This window comes from Phycodurus eques, chromosome 8 (genome assembly GCF_024500275.1).
Source record: "Phycodurus eques isolate BA_2022a chromosome 8, UOR_Pequ_1.1, whole genome shotgun sequence".
Classification (NCBI taxonomy): Eukaryota; Metazoa; Chordata; class Actinopteri; order Syngnathiformes; family Syngnathidae; genus Phycodurus; species Phycodurus eques.
In genome coordinates this window covers 5,160,143-5,185,069 of record NC_084532.1, presented here as the reverse complement: position 1 = coordinate 5,185,069, position 24,927 = coordinate 5,160,143, and the positions used below count along the sequence as shown (strand labels likewise).

Below are 24,927 nucleotides of genomic sequence, written 5' to 3'. Positions count from 1 at the left end.
ATATATATTTTTTTTTTTTTTTTTTTGTGAGACTGTTACTTATAAACATCGATGGACCCGACCGAAAACTAATACTGTATGAAATTGCTACTGTGTACGTGGTGTCACAAAACAGGCGCACCCGCTTCCCCGCAACGTTGCACGGCTCACCGTCTCCATCCTGAGCGCAGTGACATTAGCTTGACTGGATGCTCTCTTGGTAAGCTAGGTTTGCAGCCAGTAGTAAATGTGCCCTGTATCGTGACTGAATTAATATTCTTAATAATGGCTGGAAGTGCCGGTGAGTGGTGTCTCATGGAGAGTGACCCCGGCGTGTTTACGGAGCTGATAAAGGGTTTCGGTGAGTGATGTTAAGTGAGTTGCAAATACAATCGTGGTGATTTTATGTGGCTAACTATCCTAGCCTTGCGCACTTGAGCTAAATGCAACTATATAATAACGGTGTTTTCCGAAACGACTGTGTAAAATGAACCGAACCTGACTCAAAAGCAGTGCGGTCTCTTGTCAAGTATGTAGCATATTTTGAAATGCTGAACGTTTTCACAGCGCATCTCTGCCCACATTAAACAAGCTAATTGGTTAGCATTACTCAGCTTTCAAACCAACGGCGCGTGAAAATCAGTCATTGTGAATGACCGATACCATTTAAAGGACTCTGTTTTCAAATTGATACTTTAGACACCTTCGCCTCTTGGCCCTGTTTTATTTTTTTTATTTTGCTTTTTTTTTTAAAAAAAATGCTCGAATGTACCAAGAGCAGTTAATTGAATCACCCATGCGTTTGTGTCATTTGTAGGCTGCAAAGGTGCCCAGGTTGAAGAAATATGGAGTATGGAACCAGAGAACTTTGACAACTTGAAGTATGTAAAAAAATAAAATAAAATCAATACGCATACCTTGACTGAAGATAGGCATTTTCATTTACACGCTCTATTCCAGGCCTGTCCATGGATTGATCTTCCTGTTTAAGTGGCAAGCAGGTGAAGAGCCAGCAGGATCAATTGTGCAGGATTCAAGACTTGACCACATCTTCTTTGCCAAACAGGTAGCCTACGATTTCGTATGCCATGTACTGTATACATTAACTATAGAATGTTCAAAGAACTGCAAATGCTAAATATGCAGTCTTTAGCTCTACCTTCATAAACAACCACATATTAGGTACCTGCGCAGTTGAGGTCTCCTGCAATTAGTATTTGGCCTGTAATTGTACTGGCATCTTTTTGCAACTGCATCAAAACGTGCATATTAAGTGCTATTTATTAAAATATAAAGTAAAATCACACATTTGTTCCTCTAAATGCCGATAATTCAAATTTATTATGTAATATCATTTATTATTTTTTTTTTGGTATTGTTGTAAAACTATTTTCATATTGAAAAAAATAATGAAAAATGAAATCTGTCTAAGGGAGGCATCAAGTGGGCAAGTTAAATCAAGCTGTTGCTTGGTTACGCTAAAATGAAAAGAGCTTCTTATGCATAGCCTAGGCCCCAAGTGATTCAGCCGCTTCTTTAATTTTCTCTCTGGTAGCTACAATTGTTTCACACAATACATGGATAGTTCTGACATCCCAAACACTGGACCTTTTTGTACTGGTTAGAGTTAAGTGGATGACAGTAAACACAGTGTATAAATTATGGTATAAAGAAAACAAAAATTGTTCATGCTTACTTACTTACCATTGATTGGCCCATTTTATTTTGTCTTCAATTTTTTTGTATATCGTTTTTTATTGTTACAATATTCCAATATGCTTAAGGAGAAATTTACAACAACAAAGAACATATTACAGTAGGGGGTATCAAATTCAATATAATTCATGGGCCACATACAGCCAATTTAATGTCAAGTGGGTTGGACCAGTAAAATCATAGCATAAAGGCCTTTTCATACTGCACTTGGTTTTCTTGGCGATCGCCGTGGGGAAGCGTGCAAGTACGACAAGCATAGCCCATATTTGGAAGTGCTTGCGTAGCAGACTTCCATAAAGTAGCAGGAGCTTTTCCAGCTGGTTGGTCTACTGGTGCTTGCAGTCGAAATTCACTCTGCCAGCCCTTCTCCTATTGGATGCGCTTTCTGACGTCACCTTGACACCGCTCTCGAGTTGAACATTTTTAAACTCGAGGGTGCATCGCGGCAAACACCCAACGATGCGACCTGCGTCACACCCTTGCAGCACAGACACAATGGAGTTTGTTGACTGCACGCTGCGCATTGCTAAATGCAATGTGGAAATGTCTTAACTATTTTATTCGAGTCATACTCATGATCCCACAAGGGGAAATTCAACTCTCACTCTGCTGCTAATTTTTGTTGAACCAGATCCCACACAGGCAAGGCGAGATTCAGGTTGAAAGTGGTGCGCAAACAGTGCTGCACCTCTTGTTCGGGTTGGAGATGGTGCAATGATATATAATGTTCAAACTGGTGAAACTTATTATTATTTAGCTAAATTCACTCATTTTGAATTTGATACCTGCAACACGTTCCAAAGAAGCTGGGACAGGGTATGTTTCCTTTTAACAACACTCAACAAGCATTTGTGAACTGAGGACACTAATAGTTGAAGCTTTGTAGGTGGAATTCTTTTCCATTCTTGCTTGATACAGAATGTGGTTTGGCACTGAAATCAGCAGGGACGTCCCTGAAAAAAATGTTGCTTGAATGGCAGCATATGTTACTCCAAAAACCTGTATGTTGTACCTTTCAGCATTAATGGTGCCTTCACAGATGTGCAAGTTACCCATGCCATGGGCACTAACACAACCCCCATGCCATCAAAGAAGCTGGCATTTGAACTTGCGCTGATAACAATCAGGATGAACCTTTTCCTTTGGCTGGCAGGACATGACGTCCATGATTTCCAAAAACAATGTAAAATGTGGAGTCGTCAGACCACAGTACACTTTTCCACTTTGCGTCAGTCCATCTCAGATGAGCTCAGGTCCAGAGAAGCCGGCGGTGTGTCTGGGTGTTGTTGATATATGGCTTTCGCTTTTCATGGTAGAGTTTTTAACTTGCTTTTGCAGAGGTAGTGATAAACTGTGTTAACGTACAATGGTTTTCTGAAGTGTTCCTGAGCCCATGTGGCAATATCCTTTCCACAATGATACCTGTTTTTAATGCCGTTGTCTGAGGGATTGAAGGTCATGGGCATTCAGTTTTCAGCCTTGCCACTTACATGCAGAGATTCATCCAGATTTTCAGAATCTTATGATGATGTTAGGCAGGGTTCGACATTAACTGTGGCCCGATGGCCCCGGGCAAGTACGCTGCTCTGTCGGGCCACTGCCTACCTATAGATGCTGGTCTGAACGGGCCATGGAGAAGCCCATAATGTAATAACGGCCCATAACATAATAACTGGCCAATAACATAATACAATTCCTGAACCTATAACATAATAACGTATTTTTGGGGGGGACAGTTTTGTTTTCTTCAAAGTTAGACGTTTACATACATTTCATTAGTATTTGGTACTATTTCCTTTGGGCACGAATATGGGCTGTATTTTTATTTTAATCCTGTATTTAACCAGGTAAAAGCTTATTGAGTGATAAAATCTCCATTTCAAAAGCCACGCGGCAGCAGATTTTATACAGGCAGCAGAAATTATACAGTACATAATAAACCATTCATACAGTAAATAATAACAAAGACTAAAACAAAGACTAAATCTGCAATATAGCGGAACCGCGAAGCAACAACCGTCACATAGCCAAATATTACTGCATACGTACATACGTACGTTGCAGGGACTTAATGTTCAAGGGCAGGGACTAATTATTTCCAGACATGTGCATCCTGGGACTCACATAGTCTCAAGTGTAAAATGATCTATGCTCTAATACTACAATATTCGATAGCTGTAGCCCTACATTGAGTTCCCTGATTATATTGTCGTATTTAATAAAACCCCTGCTTTAATAAAACCCCTGCTTCGAGGGCCAGTGCGATAAACCTGCAAAAAATGTCTCCACAAAATTAGAAAGTTTCTCCTCAAATGAAGAAATTATTAGCAAAACTGCTCCTTAAAGAAAAAAATAATAACTTGAGCCTTGCTCTTGACGATTTGCAACAAAATGTTTGATGGTCCTGTGATCATGCCCCAATATCTTAGAAATTTCAAGAGTGCTGCATCCCTCTGAGAGACTTTTGATATCTTTTTTTTTTTTTTTTTTTTTACTTTTCAGTCATTTAAATCTCTCTTTTTGGCCCATTTTTTCCTCAAGAAAAGAAGCTATGCTTAAATCCATTAATCCATGTCAGATCATACATTTTGAATTATTTCAATTAGTTTACAATGATTTTTGTCACAAAACAGCAATTTTAAATTGCAAGAGCGTTCCATTAACACAGTTTCTCTAATTCAGTCCTCCTTTTAACCTTCCTGATGCTTAATCAATCAATGATGATGAGGTTTTGTGGAGGCAGACAGCTTCCGGTCTTATTGTTTTAATTTAATTTACTTGTGTGATTTCAGGTCATTAACAACGCTTGTGCCACCCAGGCAATAGTCAGCGTTCTGCTCAACTGCTCCCATCCCGACATGTTGCTTGGAGACACACTAACGGAGTTCAGAGAGTTTTCGCAGAGTTTTGATGCTGCAGTATGTTTATTAATATTTTCTATGAATATACAGTATCTCAAGTGAGTACAGTACACCCCTCACATTTCAGCAACCATTATATCCCTTTTGTGAGGTACTGTAAGTCATCGGTGTGTAGTTTAGTGAATGTTATTTTCTTCACATTAGACTGGCATCCTTAAATACAGTAATGGCCAAGTGGTAATAAAAATATAATATTAAAATAATGTAAATGCTGTTCTCCACCTGAAATCAGTCATGCAAGCCACACATTCGATAGTAATGGTAATTACAAAGTTTATATTTAGTTTATTGATTCATAATTTATTGCTTAAAAATTAAGCCAGAAACCCATATTTTTATGCTAATTGTAAATGTAGGAAACCGTCAATTGTATAATCCTAGCTCCCTGTTTGTCCCTTAGATGAAAGGTTTGGCTCTTAGCAACTCTGAAGTTATCAGACAAGTTCACAACGGCTTTGCCAGGTAATGTCATGCTTACGTTTTATCTGGAACAGTTTTTAATTGACATAACCAAAAAAAGCCAAATGTTTAGTTCGTATCATGGACCACCTCAATTTTAATTAGCAGTGGCCATTTTACTTGTGACACTTTATTATTCTTTGTTTTTTTATTTTCATTTGCAGGCAGCAAATGTTTGAGTTTGATGCAAAGTCATCTGCAAAGGATGAGGATGCCTTTCACTTTGTGAGTTATGTTCCTGTAAACGGTCGACTTTACGAGTTGGACGGACTTCGAGAAGGACCAATTGACCTCGGTAAGCATGAAATGGCTGATTTACCTCATACATCTTTTTTTCTTTTACATGAATTCACAAGTATACAATGAAATCACCCACTAATATAATGTAATAATGTCTAACCTTAATGACATAACCAAAACACTGCACTATATTCGCTACCACCACTTAGCAGAACCAACATTTCAGCTCCGTCCACATGGAGACTGTCAATCAACCCTGACTGTCATGACACAGAAACACTATGATAGTACAGTACTTGGGAGCCTGAGTCTTTTCTGCTCAAACCATGAGTTGGTTTCTTTATGTAAGGGAAAACACAAGTTAATCCTTTGATGTTGACTGAAATGAAGTCTACTGATATCTGTTGACTGTTCACGTGATATGCTGGCAATAGTTCTTTTTCAGTTCAGTTTGTCGTCATTACAGCTTTACTCTTCGGCACAGTATGTGCTTGCGTTTTGGAAAAAAGTATCTCAAAATGCTGAAGAAAATGCGAAATGTCCCAAATTAATCATTCGGCTTAAGTATCATATGATTTCACATTATTTGAACACGTTTGGACCCCCAAAATGTTAAAACTAGGGCATATTTTTATAAAACTGAGGCTGAGTCCCAATTGTACAACTTTTGGCGCGTTCAAACCAGTGTTCCCAACTTCACAACTTTTTGCCGAGATTCCGATATTATGAATATTTCTCCTAACGAAAAAAAAAAAAATGTAGTGACTAGGGTTGTCTCAAGACAACTTTTTCACTTCTGATACAGTAACGATTCAGCAAATCCGCTGAATCGATTCCCCTCCTGACCAGTGATAGGTGGTTTGCTTTGATTTGCGTTGTATGGACGGAAGCCGCACAAGGCCAAACAACAAAAAATGGCGACTAAAGCAAGCAGCAGCTGCAGCATGAAGCAGGCAACTTCTCCTTTTAAATTTGATGTTTGGGTTCATTTTGGATTCCTCTGTAACTCCAGAACACAGGAAATAGACAAAAGACCACCTACCTCTGCTTGCTCCTCTGTCGGCTTAAGATGCTAAGCATGTCTGCTGCTCTGTAGGCTGCTGGGTTTTTCCAGCTTAAGCTCTCCGAGGCTCGTAAACACTCCTGAGTATGCTACGCTATGAACCCAAAGTTACTGAATGATCATAATTCCAGCTAGTGCTAGCGATCATATGTTATTTTACTGTGGAGAGTGACTATTTTTTGGCATCGTAGGTCAAGATTTTTAGTCAAAATATATAACCAGCAGGACACAGTCAGGGTAGAAGCCACCCACACCCCAGGACCCAAGGCAGTACCCCAGCCCAACCGAAGCACCCCGACCAGTCGCCAAGGGATCATATTTCATAAACCATCAACAGTTTCATCCTTAAGCAAGTGTACCTATTGATCTGGCTAGTATGTTCATATCGTGTACATATATTGGGGAGAGACTTATTTTGTACATAAATTAGAAGACACTCTCTATCACTAACCTGCTAATACAGTAATTAATTTGTGATTACAGAAAATATTTGTGTGAAAACACTTCTAGGCCAGAAATATACATTTAAAAGAACAGAACCAATAACATTTCTTAAGTAGACTTCTGTGGTAGGCTTGCCCACTGCAGACGTTTACCGCTGCACACACGAGCTCATAGTGCATCATTTTGTTTTTTACAATGGAAACGCTATAAATTGAAACGTATTTCTTAATAAAATAGGGGCGTTTTTTTCGTAAACCATGAAATGCCGTAGGTCAAGGGCGTCATAAACCAAGGACCGATGAACAACTTCTGTCTTCTGTTTTTCACTAGGTGCCTGCAACCAGGATGACTGGATCAGTGCTGTTCGTCCAGTCATTGAGAAAAGAATACAAAAGTGAATATTTCCACTGAACACATAATGTTCATGCATCTAAATGTTTAACTATGGTTTTATCTTGAATTTCCATATCAGTTATTCAAAGCTCAATACCCACGGCCATTTCCTTTATTTAATTACAATTATACTTTATGGGCATTGTTTCATAGTTTCGCATCATCCAATGAATAAATATTCTTACGTGTATAGTTTTGCCTTTTGTCTTAATGTGACACTATTGCATTCCTCTCAGGTACAGTGAAGGAGAGATTCGTTTCAACCTAATGGCCATCGTGTCAGACCGGAAGATGATATACGAGAGGAAGATTGCAGAGCTTCAGACTCAGCTTACTGAGGTGAGGAAAAAGTAAAACAGCTAAGGACAGGAACATTCAAACCGGTTTGAGGTCCTATTCCCCGGTTTAGTGGACGCTGGCACGACCTGAGGGAAGGAGCTGGTGACCGGGATGTGGAGGGTCCGAGAGGATTTTGTACGCTCTTGTCTTTGTTCTGGCAGTGTGCAAGTCCTCAAGGGTTAGTAGGGGGGTACCGACAATCCTTTCAGCAGGATTGGAGCAGGACTTTCAGCTTAATGAATCTAGTGTTGCACCAAGTACCGATTCCAGTACTGGAACGAGGTATTTGTCAAAAATAGCACAGTACCAGTTTTTTTTGTTTTCTTTTGTTTTTTTAGTACTGGTAAAAAAAACGCAACAGCGCTCAATGCATACAAGTATGCAAAAAGCTGATAGTCAGCCAATGACTGCCTGTCTTGAAAGTTAGGGTTGAAGAAGAAGAAGAAGAGGAGGTTGAAGAAGTTAGAAATGCCTTAAAGTGTGGACGGGGAGGATTCTGTGTGGGCAACTGAATGCGAGCCGGGAGACTTAAATGGCTTCAAACTCCCACCTACCACGCAAGATCTCACCCCGTGCAGTCAAAATGATCACAAGAACGGTGAGCAAAAATCCCAGAACCACATGGGGGGGGGTGAACGACCTGCAGAGAGCTGGGACCAAAGTAACAAAGGCTACCATCAGTAACACACTACGCCAAGGAACGTATGTTGCCATCTAATAGAAGACCATTTATCATTTGTTCTCTGTCACTATGCCTCACTGGCATTAATAGATGAACAAAGATACATTATTTATTGTAAATATAATTTTTTGAGCAATTAAGTGCATAAGTATATACAGTTAATGAACAGGTCATTTAGATAGACACATTCCTCCATCTTGTGATCGTTTTTTTTCAACTCGCCGATCAGCCCCAAAGATCCTGATTGTGTTAACCCTAATATATATATGGGTCATTCCACTGTCACAATTTGTGACATGTAAGAAATATTTAAGAACTTTACTCATTTTGTTGAAAATATGTTAGTAATATTTCTTTGAGGTATATCAGTTGCATTTAGGTGTTCATGGGATAAAAACATATAGTTTACTTAATATGACCATTATTTGACCAGTGGTTGCTTGTAACACCAACTCTAGATATGAACATGGAAAGCTGTTTATTGTATGAAAACCTTGGGAATTTTTCACACAAATACTAGGGTTAGGGTAGGTTCACAAACCAACTTATGTCCTACTTGTTAATGCACCGCAAAGTATCGAATGAAAAATTTACTTAGTGCAAACTAGTGTGTAACATTGACTTTTAGTCAATGTTACTTAGTGTAACATTGACTACAAATACAACATGGAAAAGGAAGGACCTGAATACTAACAGGTATAAGTGAATGAATTCAGTGGATATCAGAACTTAATAGGACGAGTGAATTTTTCAATATCAGTTTCCTTACTTGGTATGATACCCTTCACAGTTAGACCATCAACTTGAAGCTTGAACGTTGACATGTTCCATCACTTGCCATTTTTAACTTCCAAATCAATCATTTGACCAACTATGTTTATCTAATTGTACATGATAAACAATGTAAAGTCATCATTTTAGAGCATAGGGAACATTAAGGTTGTTTATGTTTTTATTTTTATTCAGGTTTAACTTTTATTGCCATTTTTTACTGCTAAAACCCTAGATGTACCTTTTCAGTGTTATGCTTTGTCAGTTGGAAGTACACGCAAAATTGTTTATGAAGAACAGCATGTACGTAACTTTGACTGGCCTTTCTGCCAGTCAAACACATTTCCAGTTACACACACCATGGCATTCCAGAGTTTCAACATGTATTCCAAATACCAATCCTTGACTGAACAATACTATGATTTCAAAACGTTAACACACAGTTCTGAACACAATGTCTCCACAGAAGTCAGTGTTAATAAACGATAATACAGCCATTTAGACACCAGCGGTCTTTGCCAGTGCACATGTCATGATGCAAGCACCAGTAACAATCCACCGTGCCACCACACAACCTCAACATTTTTATCAACAAAGTGAATCATATGTTTTAATTTAAGATAGTTACAAACGTTTAACAGGTGGCCTTTATAACCGAAACCGACTCAAAGTTTAATAATAAGGATTAAAGTATGCGGGTAATCATGACCACATCCTCAACACTGCTGTGACTCGTCAAAATTACCAGCGAGTCAGCAGTGCAGTCAGGAGACACAGAAAACAGCCTGTGCACTAGCGATAGAAAACGGTCGAAATTCACCAATCATTTCTCCTTCAACTAATCAAACAAGAAACCATCTAATTCTATACAAACTCGCTTTTCATCATTGCTAGTAACTTGACCGTTTGAGATCGAAGCATGTGACATTTTAACATCATTTTCTTGCAAATACTTACCAAGTTCTCCCGGTTCCCATTAAGCTCAAATGTTGCCGTATGCTGGTCGTATGTAAGCCGGAATGGTTCTGGGTGATCGATGTTGCAAAATAGTCAACAGTTTTTGTTGTTTTGTCCAAGTCGCTCAAACGAAAATATGACCAACACTTAACTATCTAAGTCAATATTGTCTCCTACTCCTTCTGAAGCATTTGATTCTTCCTTCTATTATTATTTTTGGAGATTATTGCATCAATTCCAAATAGGCGTCGTAAAATGGTCGTTGTTTGTTTACAGTTATGAAATTGAGTGGCCGCTTGCTCGTAACACGTTTTGACGGACAACGTTACGAGCACGATGCCTATTTCTAATAAATACCTCTAAGAAATCTCGCCAAGGAATGTCATTAACTTCTGTTGAGTGGTAGGCGCACCCTTTTTGCAGATATTGGCGAAGTGGTTTCATCATTTTGCCGATACTTTTCACCCTTTGCCGAGTTCCATTGAAATGTCACACTTCGGCGCTGGTCAAAAACCACAAAAACGCGTTTGACATGGTTTATTGCAAAATAATTGGAGGTGGAAAATTCTTGATACAATATTATTTTATATCTACGTGATACCTGATTACTGACTATACTGTTGTGTGTTAATATTTGCCTTTTAATGTATTTTGCCGTTAATAATTGCTCGTAACATTTTACATCCGTGGAATGACCCATATATGTATATACATATATAGTATAAAATAAAACCAATAAAAATTATGTTCAGGCTGATACAAATTATTTGTTCTTTTTATGTTTTTCCCCGGCTGGTTTATTGATATCTTTGATTGCTGCAGTCTTTAGGATCTCTGTACTCGTTTTTGTGCTTCTTCTCCAGGTGATAGAAGAGGTTTGTTGCGTTGGCGTCAGGCAAGGAAACCTTCTCGTGGCACAGGTCGCGTATGACTGTTTGCTGCTCCACGTCGGACTAATAAAACCCATATTGTAACCAAACCGAAGCTGTACACCCTCTTTTGGGTAAAGGTGCCTCTCGGTCTGCATGGGACCCTCCCTGTCTGCCCATTGTGACCGCAGGCATGATAGTTTCAGCCACGCATATGTTATTAAACGCAAACGTAAAGCAGCATCATGTCGCGAAACCAGGCGAGCTGCGGCTAGACAAACCACAAAGACAATAAAGCAAAATAAAGTCAGAAGACGTAAACGTGGTGACATTATGTCTTTTGCAAAAATAGCTTCCCATTCTTGTTTGTCTCTTGGATAAACAATGCATAATGACTAAAATAATAGTGTGGTTGTGGTCATTTGACATAAATCCGGCCACAGAATTAAGGGCCAATTGATGTTCCATACGCGAGTTTTTGGTGTGCTGGACCTCTGGCTTACTGCAATGTTTTTCTTCCAAACAATGTGTAGTTTGAGATAAATATTTTCACTGCTACGCCGCCTGAGACTCCCTTTCTTCGGCACCAGAACATTCTGGAAATCTTTCCGTGATGAATTGATAAATGATAGACAATGGAAGAGAAATGAAATCTTCCCAACAATATCGCCCAGCATGACTTGACGGTATCCGAGCCTGAATTCTGTATATTTGAAAGAACTGTTTTGAAGCTGCCTGGACCCACTCCCACCATTGTTGCCCTTCTAAGACCACACAGTGAGACGTAAATGTGAGATAATTGTCATGTCTGCTGGATAGCTTTACTACACTGATTTTCTGACACACACTGAAAGTCATACTATGGATTTAATCTGCTGTATGGGTTCACTCCCTCCTACCACTCTACAGAGGAACTTCATGAAACTGACTGCTTCCTCCTCACATTCAACATAACTCTCTGCTGTCAAGTCTCCACATACAGTCCTGCTCACCATTACTGGCACCCATGAAGTTTAACTACTAAATGTGGAATATCTCCTGAAGAAGATTAATCAAGTGAAACCAAATGTTTCTATTGAGAACTTGTTTGATACAAAAGAGCAAATGATAAACATTTTACGGACAGATGAAGCAAAACTAGAGCTTTTTGGCAATGCACACAAACAGTTTACAGGTGGTGCAATGAAGCCTTTAAGGAACAGAACACCCTGACAACATTCGAGCATGGTGGAGGATCCATAATGCTCTGGTGCTGCTTTGCCGCATCTGGTACTGGAAGCCTTGACTGTATCACAGGCATCATGAAATCTGAAAATTATCAAGAGATTTTAAAGCGAAATTTCTTACCCAGTGTAAGAAAACTTGGTTTAAGGCGAAGGTCACGGGTCCTCCAAGACAAAAGCCCAAAGCACACATCCAAACGCACACAGGAATGGTTAAAAAAGGGGAAAAAAAGAGTTTTTTAAAATCGCCAGCAATGAGTCCTAATCTCAATCCAATTGAAAATCTTTCGGGGAAAGGAACCGTGCAAATGCTCAAGAGCTTGAACATATCTCAAAGTAAGAGTGAGAGAAAATGCCAACTGAGAAGTGGAAAAAGTTTATAGATGGATACAAGAAACGCTTGTGTGTGCAACCAAATATTAACAAGGGGTGCCAATATTGGTGCACATGCTCTTTTCAGTTTTTTTTCTTTTGAAATTACAAAATCTAAATTGGGGGGAAAAAAAGTATTTCTTAAATTACTTTGGGGCGGCACGGTGAGTGACTGGTTAGCACATCTGACTCACAGTTCTGAGGACCGGGGTTCAAATCCGGCTTCGTCTGTATGGAGTTTGCGTGTTCTCCCCGTACCTGGGTGGGTTTTCTCCGGATAATCTGGTTTCCTCCCACATCCCAAAGATATGCGTGATAATTGAAGACTCTAAATTGCCCATAGGTGTGAATGTGAGTGCGAGTGGTTGTTTTTTTAAATGTGGCCTTCGATTGGCTGGCGACCAGTTTAGGGTATACCCCGCCTCTCGCCCACAGATAGCTTGGGATAGGGTCCACCATGCCTAGTGAGAATAAGCGGTACAGAAAATGGATGGATGGAAGGGAGTTACTTTGGACCTCCAATTAAAAGATCCTTATGATATATTTTGGGTACATTTCCATTTATTTATATGTAGTTTATGCAAAAAACAAAATATTTGGTCCCAATAATGGTGAGTAGGACTGTACCATATAATTTTGGAAAATAAAGCATATCAAAATCAAAAGTTAGTTCCAAAATTGACAATATCTTCATCTCTGACTAGCCCTCCAACCCTGACACATTGGTAGCACATTACAACGGATTATTTAGAGATTCTCAACTCTCTTGCCCATGTGTAAACATCCTCTTTCTCCTTCTCAACTGTCCTTGGTATACCCACTGAATTTGAATGAAAACTCAAGGTCAACAACTTTTGTGACTTTGCAAAAAATCTAGTCTTCCATTTCACTAAGAAGTGCACATAACACACAATCTTTTAAAGCACCGTTTGCTCTAACCAGATCAGTTTCCTTCTCTGGTCTTAATTTTTCAAAAGAATAAAAAAACAAAACACTGTTCTCTTTGCTTAGCAAAATTATCAACCTACCTAACTCTCCAAAGCACACCTGAGCAATGAATTTCAGCCGCGGGCCTACATGAGAAATCTGAACTGATGTAAGGCCAGACCAACAATAACTTTTTTCCCCCCTCTTAATAGCGATTTTCTTTAATTAAAAAAAAAAAGTAGGGGTGGGAGTCTATAAAGAAAATGAATCTAATTAATTTGAGGCTTTTTAATTAACTAATCTTAATTCATCACATTTTAATCGTATGACAATATTTGTCCAAAAAGCAACATGGTTTGAATTAATTGGATTTTAGTGGATGACTGAATCAAATAATTGACACAGACGGTTATTGTTATCTCTGCAAAAAAATGCATTTCGTTGCATTTTAATACAAAACGGTAGAAAAACTAATAGAAAACATTCCTGGGCCAAATTAAACAGGCCAAAAGTTAAAGTGCCATTTGAGGACACTTTTTTTTTTTTTTTTTTTTTTTAGTATTGCCTTTACATGGTTTCTGCATGGCAGTTGAAAAGTTGGATCACGTGGAGAGTTGAAGTGCTTCGGTGGTATCAAAACTCCTTTTTGCAAAATTTGCACAAAACCACGCATTACCAAGGCTTCCATCGAGTAGTTTTTTTATTTTATTTTTTTTTTTTAAATGGATTTTGCCTCCCATCAGCCCTAGCAATGCTGTTTTATGTAATGCCTCCATTTTGGTAGCCGAGGACACCACCCAGACTGAGGGACCCAGGGTGGTCTACCTGCCCCACAAATGTCAATTTTACAACAGCATTCAAACAAAACTCTCTACAACTCCCTGTTTTCTCCTAATCAAATATTTTAACATAATTATATGAATTTGTGATGATTCTGTTTAAAATGAATCCTGCATGTTTTTTATGGCCCATTAAAAAAAAAAAAAGTGGCATACCATGTAACAGCTACAGTAATACATATTGAAGAAGAAAGTGAGGCAGGTTGTGGCCAGTTGCTCACGTTTATTGTGTAAAATAGTTGGTTAGCAGACTTTATTTGTTTACGCAATTCATACCACTGCCAAGTATCGCTACTGGGTGTTCCCTGAATTGCCTTCTTTCTTCCATAACAAATCTCATCTTCCACAGTCATTCTGACAATATGTGGAAAATGAAAGTTTGATGCCATCATTTGAATTGTACAGATTGGCCGAGATGTATAAACTGAAGTCCCTTTATCTCATTCTGACACACAGAAACCTCTTCATGTGTTCCTTCTGTTTCCAGGATGAGCCAATGGACACAGACCAGAGCAGCACATTTCTGAGCTCCATTCAATCAGAGATTGCCAAGTACCACCTTCTTATCGAGGAAGAAAATCAGAAACTTAAAAGATACAAGGTTGGTGTCTCCTCAGCTGTTTTGTGGAAATGTAATGTTTTTTAATTCTTCTATCACACCTGTCACACGCATTTTGTTTTGGCATGCAAGTGTGTGTACTCCATAAATTAGTTGGTTAATAACTGTTTTATGCTCTATCAATCGTATTTTTAGTAATACACTTCCTTTACTTTGGTTCGTTTATTGTCACAGGTTGAAAACATTCGACGGAAGCACAACTATCTTCCATTCATTATGGAGCTATTGAAGACATTGGCCGAGCACCAGCAGTTAATAACTTTGGTGGAGAAGGTGATGTTCATCTTTTTGGGGGAGGAGTTTACCTGAATATTTTTGTGAATAAAACACTTGGCATTAAAATGTGGTTATTGCCACACTTCATGAATGACAATCATTTTGACTTCTTTTTCACCAGGCAAAGGAGAAACAAAGCACCAAAAAAGCCCAGGAGGCCAAGTAAACATCACACTTCAGAGGCCACACATGCGCAAGCCTCCAGTCATGATTTTGCCTGTGAGCGACATACAGATTCTGTACATCTGCCATATTTACGTCCATGGCCAAGGGTGACCTGCAGCACATCCTCACTGTGGTATTTGCGTGCATCCAGACTTCAGAAATGTGTTGTTGCAGGTGTAGCAGAGCATAATGTTCATCAGATTATGTGCATGATTGAAGGAAACATGCTGAAATTGTCTTATTTTCATAATAAAAATGTTTTCAAGCAGGCGTTTGTCTTTGTCAACAGTTCCCAATGAAATATTGTTTTCTTTTTGGTTTTTAAACACACCCGGGAAGTATCCAGCAATCCATTTACCATAATGCTTATCCTTACTTGGGCCGCAGGTAGCGCTGGAGTTTCACAGTTTAATCTGGGCGGGGTACACTTTGAACTGGTTGCCAGCCAATCGCAGGGCACGTACATATAAACAAACATCCATTCGCACTCACATTCACACCTATGGGCAAGTTACGAGTTTCAATTAACGAACCATGCATGTTTTGGAACTGTGGGAGGAAACCGAAACAGGGATGGGAGCACATGCAAACTCCACACTGGATTAGAACATGAGTGCTCAGGACAGTGAGGCAGATGTGCTAACCAGTCGTCGTCCCCTGCCACCATCGGTGAAGTACTGTATACATTTGTGACAGTTAGACGTAATGGTACCTGACTACCACCCAATGGTGAACGAGAGGAATTACAATGAACAGAAATTTAATATTCCCATTTATTAACTTGTACTCATGTTGAATGCATCCATATGTATTTTACTATTCATGAGTATGGCGATTTTAATAAAACATAATTGTCAATACCTAAGGTAAGTTTGACTACAAAAAAATTAATGGTCATGTATTTCATTCATTTTTTTTTTTCAAACTATCGAACAGAATTGTGACTAGTTGAAATGACAGACATCTACAATTTGATTTCACCTACAACCCCAATTCCAATGAAGTTGGGACGTTGAAGTTAAATAAAAACAGAATACAATGATTTGCAAATCATGTTCAACCTATATTTAATTGAATACACTACAAAGACAAGAAATTTAGCTCTGTCTCCCAGTGAAAATGTGCGGCGCATTATGAAGTGTAAAATATGACAACGGAGACCCCAGACTGTTGAACAGCTGAAGCTGTACATCGAGCAAGAATGGGAAAGAATTCCACCTCCAAAGCTTCAACAATGAGCGCCCTCAGTTCCCAAACGTTTATTGAATGCTGTTAAAAGAAAAGGTGATGTAACACAGTGGTAAACATGACCCTGTCCCAGCTTTTTTGGAACGTGTTGCAGCCATGAAATTCTAAGTTAATGATTATTTGCTATAATCAATCACGTTTATCAGTTTGAACATTAAATATCTGGTCTTTGTAGTGTATTCGATTAAATATCGGTTGAACATGATTTGCAAATCATTGTATTCTGTTTATATTTGTTTAACAGTACGTCCCAACTTTATTGGAATTAGGGGTGTTTTTAAAACTCGATTTGAGAAGGGGCATGTAGAGATCTTGAATTTCGTTGAATTAAATATATCTTGAACTGGATTTATGACTAGTCAGAATCAAATTGTAGATATCTCAAACTACAGATATCTGCTACATACTGAGTCTACCTATTAAATGGTAAGCCTTGCTCTTAGTTAATTTAAATGTTAAGAAGGCTTGCCATACAAAGTTGAATTGTCGTTTCGACCAGTCACAAATACATGACAGATATCTTGAATGTTTTTTTTTTGTTTGTTTGTTTTTGTTGTTTTCTCAAAATGGAATTATGACTCGTTCAACAGATGTTCTCATCAATGTTGATTCCAGATAGTCCAACCCAATGCACAAGACGTGTAGTGACGTTGTTGAACTGTAGATATCTAAAAATACGTGAGGTAAATGGACCGTGGTACCGCTGCAAGTAACTGCAATACTTTGGCGAAGATTTCCTGGAACAGGCAGGCTTTAATACCGGTGGTGATGAGGCTGATTGGAGGCACGTGCTGAAAACAGAGAGGGGGGGGGGTGGGGGGAGGACGCAAAGGGCCCTCCAGGATCCAGTAATGAAACTGCAGGGCAGTATATGACATATCTGTGACACATCCAGTGTAGTTGTTTTATGTTGAGAGGGTTTACGCAAGAATAGCTATTTTCTGTGCCCCTTTTGATTGGTATTGTACTTGACTTACGGTATGCAATATGACCTGATCACACTCGTTTACGGGTTGCTGTAATACTTGAACATTGTGCACATGTTTGGGGTTTGTGACAAGGCAGTAGACTGTGTGATGATCCTATTTTTGGCTCCAGTGTTGACTTAACCGCACTCACACACACACACTCCCTTGAATCACGATCCCTCTTGGCAAGAAATGAAACCCTGCAGGTTTTACTACAGTACAAACCCTGCAAAAGATCACGAGCTGGCTTTCAATGTATGGTCTGACGTCAAACCACTCTGACACCAAAAAAAGTATTTATTGTGACTGTTTCACGTGTTCTGCGGGACTTCACCAAAAGCTGCAATTATTATTATTTTCACTTGTAGTGTGAAATGAATAGGGCATCCGGAAAGCGTTCACAGTGGTGGCTCACCTTTTACACATTTTATGTTACAGCCTTATTCCAAAGTGGATGAAATTAACCATGCTGTGGGGATGTTTTTCTGCGGCAGGACTGGAAGACTATAGTTGGGATTGAGGGGACAATTAATCATTGTAGCAATATACACAGACTTCCCATCTGAAAACTCACTCCGGGGTGCTCTTGCCCTCAGAAATGAGGTGATGGTTCACAGCCAAGATTAAAGAATCGGTTTCACCACAACTCTGTCAATGTTCTTCAAACACTCAGAGCAAAGACCTAAACCCAATTGAACATATTTAGAACGATCTGAAAATGGCTTTGCGCTAATGCCCCCCATCCAACCTGATGGAGCTTGAGAGGTGCTGTAAAGAGGAAAACTGCCCATGGACAGATAAGCATAACATTCAAAAAGACTTTAGGCTGTAATTGCTGCCAAAATTGCAAAGTAATACCTACCTAATAGTGAATAACTATGTGTATATTCTATATAATTCTTTGTTGTTGTTTTCATCATTTATACATTTGCAAAACATAAAATCTGTATGTTTTGATGTCATGGTGTGAAGACATTTAAGAAAATAAATTGACAAATTTGGCAAGAAAGGTGTTAGATAATAAAATGTGGAACAAGTAAAGCGCTACTGGATGAACTAACTATGCATTCTGGAAGCACTGTCTTCTTCTTTTCCTTTGGGCTTGCCCCTTTAGTCGTCGCCACAGCGTGTCATCCCTTTCCATGTAAGCCAACTCCTGCATCCTCCTCTCGAACACCAACTGCCATCATGTCTTCCCTCACGACATCCATCAACCTTCTCTTTGGTCTTCCTCTAGGTCTCTTGCCTGGCAGCTCCATCCTCATCATCCTTTCACCAATATACTCACCCTCTCGCTTCTGGACGTGTCCAAACCATCGAAGTCTGCTCTCTCTAACTTTGTCTCCAAAACATCGAACCTTGGCTGTCCCTCTGATGAGCTCATTTTGAATTTTATCCAACCTGGTCACTTGTAGAGCGAACCTCAACCTTTTTCATTTCCGCCACCTCCAGCTCTGCTTCCTGTTGTCTCTTCAGTGCCACTGTCTCTAATCTGTCCATCATGGCTGGCCTCACCACTGTTTTATAAACTTTGCCCTTCAGCCGAGCAGAGACTCTTCTGTCACATAACACACCTGACACCTTCCTACACCCGTTCCAACCTGCTTGGACCCGTTTCTTCACTTCCTGACCACACTCACCATTGCTCTGGACGGTTGACCCCAAGTATTTAAAGTCCTCCACCCTTGCTATCTATTCTCGCTGTAGTCTCACTCTTCCCCCGCCACCCCTCTCATTCATGCACATATATTCTGTCTTACTTCAGATAATCTTCATTCCTCTGCTTTCCTTTCTAACTGTTCCTCCACCTGCTCCCTGCTTTCACTGCAGATCAAAATGTCATCTGCAAACACCATGGTCCACAGGGATTCCAGTCTAACCTCATCTGTCAACCTATCCATCACAACTGTCAACAGGAAGGGGCTCAGGGCTGATCCCTGATGCACTCCCACTTCCACCTTAAATTCGTCTGTCATACCTACAGCACAACTCACCACTGTCCTGCTGCTCATATGTGTATTGTATTATTCCAACATACTTCTCTGCCACTCCAGACTTCTGCATGCAGTACCACAGTTCGTCTCTGGGTACTCTGTCATAGGCTTTCTCTAGATCTGCAAAGAGACAATGTAGCTCCTTCTGACCTTCTCTGTACTTTTCCATCAACATCCTCAAGGCAAATAACGCATCTGTGGTACTCTTTCTAGGCATGAAACATACTCACTTCTGTCCTGAGTCTAGCCTCCAACTTCATTGTGTGGCTCATCAACTGTATTCCTCTATAGTTCCCACAGCTCTGCACATTTCCCTTGTTCTTAAAAATGGGCACCAGCACACTTTTCCTCTATTCCTCAGGCATCTTCTCACATGCTAGAATTCTATTGAAGAAGCTCGTCAAAAACTCAGAAGCCACCTCTCCTAGATGCTTCCATACCTCCACAGGAATGTCATCAGGACCAACTGCCTTTCCATTTTTCATCCTCTTTAATGCCTTTCTAACTTCCCCCTTACTAATCATTGCCACTTCCTGGTCCACCACACTCTCCCTTCTCTCTCATTTTCCTCATTCATCAACTCCTCGAATTATTCTTTTCATCTATCTAGCACACTACTGGCACCAGTTAACACACTTCCATCTCTATCCTTAATCACCCTAACCTGCTGCTCATCCTTCCCATCTCTATCCCTCTATCTGGCCAACCTGTACAGATCCTTTTCTCCTTCTTTAGTGTCCAACCTCGCATACATGTCATCATATGCCTCTTGTTTGGCCTTTGCCACCTCTACCTTTGCCCTATGTCGCATCTCAATGTATTCCTTTTGCCTCTCCTCAGTCATCTAGTGTCCCACTTCTTCTTAGCTAACCTCTTTCCTTGTATGATTTCCTGTACTGTGAGGTTCCAACACCAAGTCTCCTTCTCTCCTTTCCTGCCAGAATATACACTGTTGGATTTATCTTACCCAACATTATAATAAATAGACACAAAAGGAATGAAGGACGCTATTTTCTTTTTCTCATGAGGAGTTCCTTTCCTGGATGCCGTACCTACCCATCACCCCTATTTCCTTCACCAACATGTCCATTACAATCTGCACCAATCACGACTCTCTGTCTTGGATGCTCAGAACTACTTCGTCGAGCTCCTTCCAGAATTTCTCTTTCACCCCTAGGTCACATCCCACCTGTGGGGCATAGGCACTAATCACATTATAAATAACACCCTCAATTTCAAGTTTCAGCCTCATCACTCGATCTGATACTCTTTTCACCTCCAAGACATTCTTAGCCAACTCTTCTTTTAAAATAACCCCGACTCCATTTCTCTTCCCATCTACACCATGGTAAAATAATTTAAACCCTGCCCCTAAACTTCTAGCCTTACTGCCTTTCCACCTGGTCTCCTGGACACACAATATATCAACCTTTCTCCTAATCATCATTTCAACCCATTCCAGAGAATTTCCTGTCATAGTCCCAACATTCAAAGTCCCCACATTCAGTTCTAGGCTCTGTGCTCTCCTCTTCTCTTTCTGCCGAAGAACTGCTTTCTACCTTCTTCTTCTTTCGACTTTGACCCATAGTAGCTGAATTTCCACCGACGCCCTGTAGGTTGACAACTGCCGGTGGCGGACGTTGTTAACCCGGTCCACGACCGATCCGGTATGGAATTCTTTGGATGAACGCTCATATTTGTTTGGCAAAGTTTTAAGCCGGATGCCCTTTCTGACGCAATGCTCTGCATTTATCCGGGCTTGCGACCGGCCTACATTTTGCACTGGCTTGTGCCCCCATAGGGCTGCATACTGTACCTACTATAAGTAGCCGAAGATGGAGTATGCTATATATGTAATATAGTATGCTATATATGTAAAGCGTAAAGCGTGTAGACTATCAAGGCAAGTAAAAGCTAGACAATACCACTGGTATAAACATCCCGCTTTAACTATAATTCCGATAATTCTCCTCGACAAGAACACACATGGAGAGCCCTGACTTCTGTTTTATTCATCCATCCATCCATCCATTTTCTATTCCACTTCTCTTCATTAGGGTTGCACTTGTGTTGGCGTCTATCCCGGGTGACTTCGGGCAAGAGGCACACCATCGACTGGTCCCCAGTCAATCGCAGGGCACATATAGACAAATAACCAGTCACACTCACATTCAAGGACAATTTTCAGTCTTCAACTAACTTAACATACATTTTTCTGGAGTGTGGGAGAAAACCCACGCAAGCATGTGGAGAACATGCAAATTCCACACAGTAAGACCACAGCCTGGGTTGGAACCTACCACCTCTGAACTGTGAAGCAGATGTGCTAACCAGTCATTCACTGTGCCGTCCCTTTTATATTCAAATATGATAAAATTACTTGGCTGTGAATACAGTTTTTAAAATGTATTTATTTAAACCATGTTACTACTCTCACGACTGAGGTCGGTAAAAAAAGGCCCACTAATTTTAGGATCATAATAACAGAAAATCACAATTAAGCCATTGAAAAGCTTACATCTCAGTTTTTTTTCGAATAAAATAAAATAATATATATATATATATTTTCATGGAAATATTTGATGTGAGTGCATTGAAGTCAAGCTAAATTGCAAACCCCGGTTTCTAATTGATGTTTAATTCCTCAGCCTCAAGATGTAGAACATTTATTCCTGCCGAGGTGATTTAAATACACCCGCACAGAAGTGCACTGGTATGAGTGGAGATCATCAGTTGTCACCACACAATGAGTATCATCCCTGTGTCTGGCCATTGTCATCCTCTTCTATGAGTTCATGACTTCCGTATCAGACAGCAGATGCATAACGGGCTCAGGGAACAGTCTGCCACCAGTCAGGGCTTTCTCCCTCTTCTTGAAACATAAACATGTTATTTTTGTATGGGACTAAATAATGATGTAGCCGCTGACAGAAAAATGTTCCCAAAAGAGGAGTAATTTTGCTTTTCTGGAATGAAATGACACAGCTATCATCTGGTAGTGGAAAATATTAATGATAATCGCAAGGATCTACACATTGGGTCATTTAATATATATATATATATATATATATATATATAGAGAGAGAGAGAGAGATGAAAACCTATAGAAATTCACTTCTAGAAGAAGAATCACCTTTTATTGTCATGAACAGGCATGCATGCACACAAACTTTGTTCTGTGCATTTAACCCATCACAGTGAACACATACACATATTAGTGGAATACACTGGAGAAGGGGGAAGCTGAAGCACCCAGGGAGCATTTCAGGGTATTAGTGTCTTACTCAAGGACACCACAGATATGAGTCCAGGGGATGGTCCAGTTGGGGTCTTGAACCAAGGTCCCCCCCCACCCCCCACGGTGGCAGGCGATGATCTTAACTATTGGGCCATGGCTGCCCTAGAACATTCATTCATTCATCTTCTGCGTGCTGAAGCCTATCCTAGCTATCTTCGGGTGAGAGGCAGGGTACACCCTGAACTGGTCGCCAGCCCATCGCAGGGCACATAGAAACAAACAACCATCCGCTCTCACATTCACACTGATGGGCAATTTAGAGTCTTTAATTAATGCATGTTTTGGGATGTGGGAGGAAACCCATGCAGGCACGGGGAGAACATGCAAACTCCACACAGGCAGGGCCGGGATTTGAACCCCGGTCCTCAGAACTGTGAGGCAGATGTGCTAACCAGTCGCCCACCGTGCCGCCACTTCTTGAACAATTTGTCCAAACTTGTCTGAATTACCATATTTTCCAAATTTTGTTAAGAGCATTAAGGTGGGACAGTTATTGCAGTATATTATGTTATAGGATAAAAATCATTCTGCATACCGTTAAATTGAACAACATAATCATGACTATAATAGTAATTGTTAATAAATTATGGCACACAGAGAACATGCAAACACCACAGAGGTGGGGCCGGGGATTGAACCCCAGTCCTCAGAACTGTGAGGCAGACATTCGAACCAGTCGGTCACCGTGCCATCCTGTTTTGAACATTAGTTAATTAAATAAAGTTTATTAAATCTGATTAATCCGAACAAAACTCAGCACTGCATTTTTCAAACAAACAAATAACATTGCCGATAGATTGAATTGGATACTTTATGCATGGAAAATATTTTAAATTTCTATTTTGTGAATGTACTCTGATAGCTGTGACTTAGAGAGAGACAGAGAAAACCTTTGCCTCCGCGGCTTGGAGGGGGTCGCATAATGAAATTGTTTACCCCCAAGCAGTTTTTTTCCACTCTTTTCGTCATGCTGGCTGGACACACCACTGTACTGGCCGGTAATGTTGGACGCTGGATTTTTTCTCCCCCAATATCCAGAACAATCGGTGTTACTACCGTAATGAGTCAGCGTGTCATATCATACTTGAGTTTCTCAAGCCACACCTAGGCCCGATACTGCCATGCCTGTTGTCAATCAAGAAATCACTGAAATAGGACCTGCCTGGCAGTGAAGTACACTAAAAGATCCTCAAAAGCTAGACATCATGCTGAGAGCAAAAGAAATTCAGGAACAAATGAAAAAGAAAGTAATTGAGATCTATCAGTGTCGACAAGATTATAAAGCCATTTCTAAAGCTTTGGGACTCCAGCGAACCACAGTGAGAGCCATTATCCACAAAGTGCGAAAACATAAAACACTGTTGAACTAAAGCAGGAGTGGCTGGCCGACCAAAATTACCCCAAGAACACAGCGACGACTCATCCAGGAGGTAACAAAAGAACCCCCACAACAACATCAAAGCAACTGCAGGCCTCACTTTCCTCAGTTAAGGTCAGAAGACATCTTGATGATGGCGACACGGTGGTTGACTGGTTGGCACATCTGCCTCACAGTTCTGAGGACCAGGGTTAAATACCTCGCATATGTGTAAATTGCATGTTCTCCCCATGCCTGAGTGGGTTTTCTTTGGGTACTCCGGTTTCCTCCCACATCGCCAAAACATGCATGGTAGGTTAATTTAAGAATTGCCCGTAGGTGTGAATGTGAGTGTGAATGTTTTTTTGTTTATATGTGCCCTGCGATTGGCTGGCGACCAGTTCAGAGTGTATCCTGCCTCTCGCCCGAAGATAGCTGGGACAGGCTCCAGCACGCCTACGACCCTATTGAGGATAAGCGGTATGTAAAATGGACGGATGCACATCTTGAAGATCCCCAAGACATTTGGGAAAATGTTTTTTCTCCCCTAATAATAAAAACCTTCATTTAAAAACTGCATTTTGTGTTTACTTGTGTTGTCTTTGACTAATGTTTAAATTTGTTTGATGATGTGAAACACTTAAGTGTGACAAACATGCAAAACAATCAGAAATCAGGGAGTTCTGCAAAAACTCTTCTCACACCACTATAGTGTACACACACATACACACACACACATACATACGTTGGTAATGACCTGGCTTCTTGTAGTATTAGTAAAAAATATAATCTGAAACACTGTGCCATT

General features: G+C 40.1%; 1 protein-coding gene across 1 annotated transcript; it reads left to right on the top strand.

The window, feature by feature from the left end:
* Window positions 1-123: 123 nt before the first annotated feature.
* uchl5 (ubiquitin carboxyl-terminal hydrolase L5) lies at window positions 124-15,524 on the top strand. Its single transcript, XM_061684538.1, has 11 exons — window positions 124-340; window positions 797-860; window positions 940-1,045; window positions 4,488-4,613; window positions 5,017-5,078; window positions 5,240-5,370; window positions 7,153-7,216; window positions 7,452-7,554; window positions 14,682-14,795; window positions 14,988-15,086; window positions 15,211-15,524. The coding sequence occupies exons 1-11, from the start codon at window positions 265-267 to the stop codon at window positions 15,253-15,255; spliced, it is 990 nt and encodes a 329-aa protein (XP_061540522.1). The 5' UTR covers window positions 124-264; the 3' UTR covers window positions 15,256-15,524.
* Window positions 15,525-24,927: the final 9,403 nt, after the last annotated feature.